The sequence below is a fragment of the Vigna radiata genome, unplaced genomic scaffold (genome assembly GCF_000741045.1).
Source record: "Vigna radiata var. radiata cultivar VC1973A unplaced genomic scaffold, Vradiata_ver6 scaffold_86, whole genome shotgun sequence".
NCBI classification, from domain to species: Eukaryota; Viridiplantae; Streptophyta; class Magnoliopsida; order Fabales; family Fabaceae; genus Vigna; species Vigna radiata.
The window spans coordinates 1,070,404-1,075,485 of NW_014543269.1; the positions used below are offsets into that span (position 1 = coordinate 1,070,404).

The window sequence follows — 5,082 nt, forward strand, 5'->3', positions numbered from 1 at the left end:
GAGTTGTCGTTTCTGCACACTTGCTTTTAATTATATATTATTTATTATTTGCGTTTTATATTGGATGCTTTTTATGTTAATGTTATATGTATTAAAATGGGCCTTGCACTGTGCACTAATGGCTTCGGCCCAATCCATTCTTGGCTCAAAGAATGCAAGTAAAGAAGCTTCTCATCAGCGTACGTGCCAGACTTCGAAAAAGGGACAAACCAAGAGAGAGAAAAGAGCGAGGCGCTTTGTCTGGAGATAGAAAGAGAAAAGCGATCAGCACCGGTGATCTCCGTCGTGCACGGCGACGATGAAGAAGATGCAGAAGGGAAAAATGATGGTGATGATGAGAAAGGTAAGAAAAATAACTTCTTTTCTTATTTCAGTAATGCCATAGTACATTATGTATTTTCATCTCTTAAAACAAAAAGGGGGGAAGGGAAACTCTATATATAGAGTTACAAAGGGGAAACGAAAAAAAGCGAAAGACAAACACAAAACAAACAAACTGTCCTAAAGATAGTGAGGAGAATCGTAAGATTCTCAACATCCTCCCCTCAAACTGGACGGTGTATACTAACCAGTCCAAGTTTGGGTAAAATGGTCCTGAATCTGACACGGTGTGGAAACTTCGTGAAGACATCAGCTAACTGTTCATCGGATCAGACTGAAAGGAGATATAGGAGCCCAACTTGAATTTTCTCGCGTACCACGTGACAATCAAGCTCTATGTGCTTGGTTCGTTCATGGAAGCTCTGATTATGAGCAATATGTCGCGTTGACTTGTTGTCACAGTATAGAACAGGAACCCCAGATTCTTCAATTTGAAGGTCTTGTAAGAGATAACGGAGCCACTGTATTTCACATACAGTGGCTGCAAGGGCACGGTATTCAGCTTCAGTAGAGGACCTGGAAATAGTTCCCTGCTTCTTAGATTTCCAAGAGATGAGAGATGACCCAAGGAAAACACAAAATCCAGTAGTAGATCTTCTTGTGCTAGGACACGTAGCCCAGTCAGAGTCACTGAAGGCCTTCAAATGCATAGCAGAATCTGCAGCAAAAAATAGTCCATCAGATGGTGTAGACTTAATATATCTAAGCATATGTTGGATAACTTTATAATGATGAGTAGTAGGTGATTTCATGAATTGGCTAAGAAGATTAATTGAAAAACACAAGTCTGGTCTAGTATTTGTGAGGTATAACAACTTCCTTATCATTCTTCTGTATGGACCTGGGTCATCCAGGTAGTCATCTGTTCTGTATAGAGGGTTGGTGTCTCTTAGGAAAGGAGTGGAAGAAGGCTTGCACCCCTGCATTCCTGTTTCCTCAAGTATGTCTAAAGCATACTTTCTCTGACATAAATGTATACCCTTTTTGGACCTGGCAACTTCCAATCCCAAAAAGTATTTGAGCTCTCCGAGATTCTTGATTCGAAATTTCTTATGTAAAAGTCCCTTTATACAGTTTATTTCCTCCATAGAGTTTCCTGCTAATACAATATCATCCACATATACTAATAAAGCAGTAAAGCTTGTGCTTGTTCTTTTAATGAACAATGAATGGTCAGATTTTGACTGATTATATTTAACAGAAAGTAGATAAGAAGATAGTTTTTCAAACCATTGTCTACTGGCTTGTTTTAAGCCATATAAAGACTTGGTCAGTTTGCAAACCTGTCCTTCTTTGTGGACAATCAGACCTGGAGGTGGTTGCATATACACCTCTTCATTAAGTTCCCCATGTAGAAAAGCGTTATCAACATCAAGTTGATGTAGAAACCATTTATTTGATGTTGCAAGGGAAATAAGAAGTTTGACAGTAGTGAGCTTTGCCACAGGAGAAAATGTGTCAAGATAAATCTATTCCTTCCTGCTGGGTATAACCTTTTGCCACAAGTTTGGCTTTGTGCCTTTCAATGCTGCCATCAACCCTGTATTTGGTTTTATATACCCATTTACATCCTATGGGATTCTTTCCAGGGGCAACTGAGTCAAAATCCATCTGTCATTGTCTTGTAGGGCTTTGATCTCTTTCTGCATAGCTTCAACCCACTCGTTGATGCCTTTTGCCTCATTATAAGATTGAGGCTCCTTACTAGCAGCAACAACCATGGTGTACCTTAGATGTTTCTCTGATAGATTATCACAACACAATTAATCAGAAATAGGATATGGTGTTTTGAAATTATTTTTCAAAGACAAGGAATGGTTAACCTGATGTTCATAGTCTTTTAGATATGCAGGAGTCTTCCTATGCCTGTTTGACCTCCTTTGCCCATGATGTTCTTGGTTTTCTTCTATGTTGTTCCTGTTGTTTCTGTCATCTAAAGTTTGTTGTTCTTCTTCCTAATCAGATTCATTAAGCTGGTTGTATCTGTCATTGTTAGTAAAGTAATGACCCTTTAGAAGGTCATTGATAGTTTCAGCTTTGTCTTTTCCTGTGTCATCCTCCTCTTTGCTGTCTTGCAAATTTTTGTAAGGAAAGAAATCCTCATGGAATATAACATTTCTATTTATAAGAAGCTGTTTGGTATTTATATCTAACACAATGTATCCTTTAACACCACTCTTATATCCTAGAAAAACTCCTTTTCTAGCCCTAGGATCCAATTTATTTCTGTAATTCTCAAGAGTAGAGGCAAAACACAAACATCCAAATGTTTTAAGATTAAGATAAGTAGGAGGCAGATTATAAAGAATTTCATAAGGGGTCTTGTTACATAGTATAGGAGAGGGAAGCCTATTTATTAGGTAGATAGCATGTCCAATAGCATATGACCAATAAGCATTAGGAATACTAGATTGAAAAAGGAGACTACGAGTCACATTTAAGATATGTTGATGCTTTCTTTCAACAACAGAATTTTGTTCAGGAGTTTCAATACAACTCTTTTGATGATTAATCCCATGTATGTCATAAAAATTTTTACAGTTAAATTCGGGTCCACTGTCAGATCTAATAGTCTTGACCATTTTATTGAATTGATTTTTAACCTTAATGATAAATTTTTGCAACAATTCTCTTGTCTGTCCTTTGTTATTCATTAGGAAAACCCACGTGTGTCTACTATAGTCATCTACTATAGTAAGAAAATACTTGTGTCCATGAACAGAGATAGTGCTAAGAGGACCCCATATATCACAGTGTATAATCTCAAAGCATTCAGATGTAATAGAAACACTTTTAGGAAAGGACAATTTGTGTTGTTTGGCATAATGGCAAGTGTCACAAACAATGTCAGCATCTAATTTGATATAAGGAAATTTTTCACATATTTGTTTTACAACTTTGTTCCCTGGATGGCCTAATCTATGATGCCACAGATTCACATTAACATTCTTAAAAGAGAAAGCAGCCTTTGAAAAGTATCTTTGATCAGGTTTAGGAAAATCTTGTAGATAGTAGAGCCCATTCCAAGAGTTAGCACATCCAATCATCTTCAATGTACAATTCTCCCTTATCTGGAAATTCTTAGATGAAAAGATTAGACTGCAATCCAAATCTTTGGTAAGACATTAAACATATATTAAATTGAAACTAAAATCTGGGATGTAGAGAACATTAAAAATAACAAATTTTTCAAAAAATTGCATTGTTCCTGCATGCTCTGCAGTTAGTGCAGTGTTGTTTGGTAACTTGACAGAAATGGGTTTTATTTTATAGAAAGTAACAAAATTATTTTTATCATGTGTAACATGATCTGTAGCTCCTGTGTCAATGATCCAGGAAAGAATACCTTGCTTGTTTCCAATTTCGTTTCTCTGAATTTGATTAATCTTGTGAGTGGGTTCCTCAGTATTGTCAAGCATTTTGATTAGTTTTTGCATCTGTTCTGATGTGAGAGAGTTGAGAATCTTGCTGCTATGAACTGGTTGAGTCTTTTGAACACCTTCAGACTCTGTGTTATTCTGACAAGCGTTGACAGAATTCCAATCTCCTCTTTTCTCTTCTTTCTTGTACCAAGGTGGGTATCCGTGCTTGGAGTAGCACTCATCAACAGTGTGATTCATCTTATTACAATATGAACACTGTTTTCCATAGTTAGGATTCCTCCCCCTTCCTCTTCCTTGACCACGAGTTCCAGTGCCACGTCCCTGACTTTTCCAATTTTGATCTTGTTTCCATTGGCTGTTTCGATCAGCAGTATTAGCTAAGATTTTGGTCTCTGCAGGACCTTGCTTTTCTTGTCTCTCTTGTTGCATGATAAGAGAGAAAACACGATTGATGTTAGGAAGGGGATCCATTAGAAGTATCTGAGTCTTGACAATGTTGTAGCAGTCATTTAATCCCTTCAGAAAGCATATCACATGTTCGGCTTCTCTCTATTTCAAGGTAATTTTTGATAGATCACAGCTGCAAGGGGTTTCACATGTGCAGCTTGGTATAGGTCTCAAAGATTCAAGTTCTTCCCATAGGATCTTCAGATCAGTGAAAAACTGACTCACCCCCCTTTCTCCTTGCTTGATGGAGTGTATGTCTGGTAACAAATCAGAAATTTTGAAATAATCTCCTTTGGAAAATCTCTCTTTGATCCATCTGATCCATGGAAAAGAAAGAAGGCAAAAACCGACCCAAGAAAGTCCCAAGAATCAGTAGCAGCGACAACGGAAGCAGAGCAGGTACTAAACCTTGCTCTGATACCATATTAAAATGGGCCTTTGATAAGCTGTCGTTGAAGCTATCAAATTAATACTACTTTTCAAGGCAACTTCAGTATTGCCTTGTAGTATTCAAGAAAGTAGATAGGGCTAAAGTAACCCTAAGTCGTCTCCCAACGAACACGGAATTGTTTTCGAATATCTGACTCTTATGAATGCCATGCAATGCTTATGAGTAATGATTAAAAACTGAGAATATTTAAAGAATGTTGTAAAATAAAGAGGAAACCTAAAAACAATTATAAAGAAATAGGTTATTCCACTGCTTTTCCAAAATAGATTCGTCATCGGTTATTCACAGATCATTGTTCAATTGATTATTGTTTAAGTTTCAAATTAATTAAAGTACATTCTTAATTAATTTGAGGGCGATCATGCAGATAATCAAAGTACATTCTCAATCAAATGCAAGACCTTTCTAGATTATTCACAA

The 5,082-nt window shown here is 36.9% G+C and overlaps 1 protein-coding gene across 1 annotated transcript; it reads right to left on the reverse strand.

Annotated features, from left to right (window-relative positions):
* Positions 1–650: 650 nt before the first annotated feature.
* On the reverse strand, positions 651–1,916 carry LOC106754209 (uncharacterized mitochondrial protein AtMg00810-like). The gene is made up of 3 exons (XM_014636209.1): positions 1,875–1,916; positions 1,665–1,817; positions 651–1,565 (listed from the first exon to the last, which is right to left on the reverse strand). The coding sequence occupies exons 1-3, from the start codon at positions 1,914–1,916 to the stop codon at positions 651–653; spliced, it is 1,110 nt and encodes a 369-aa protein (XP_014491695.1).
* Between the last annotated feature and the right edge of the window lie 3,166 nt (positions 1,917–5,082).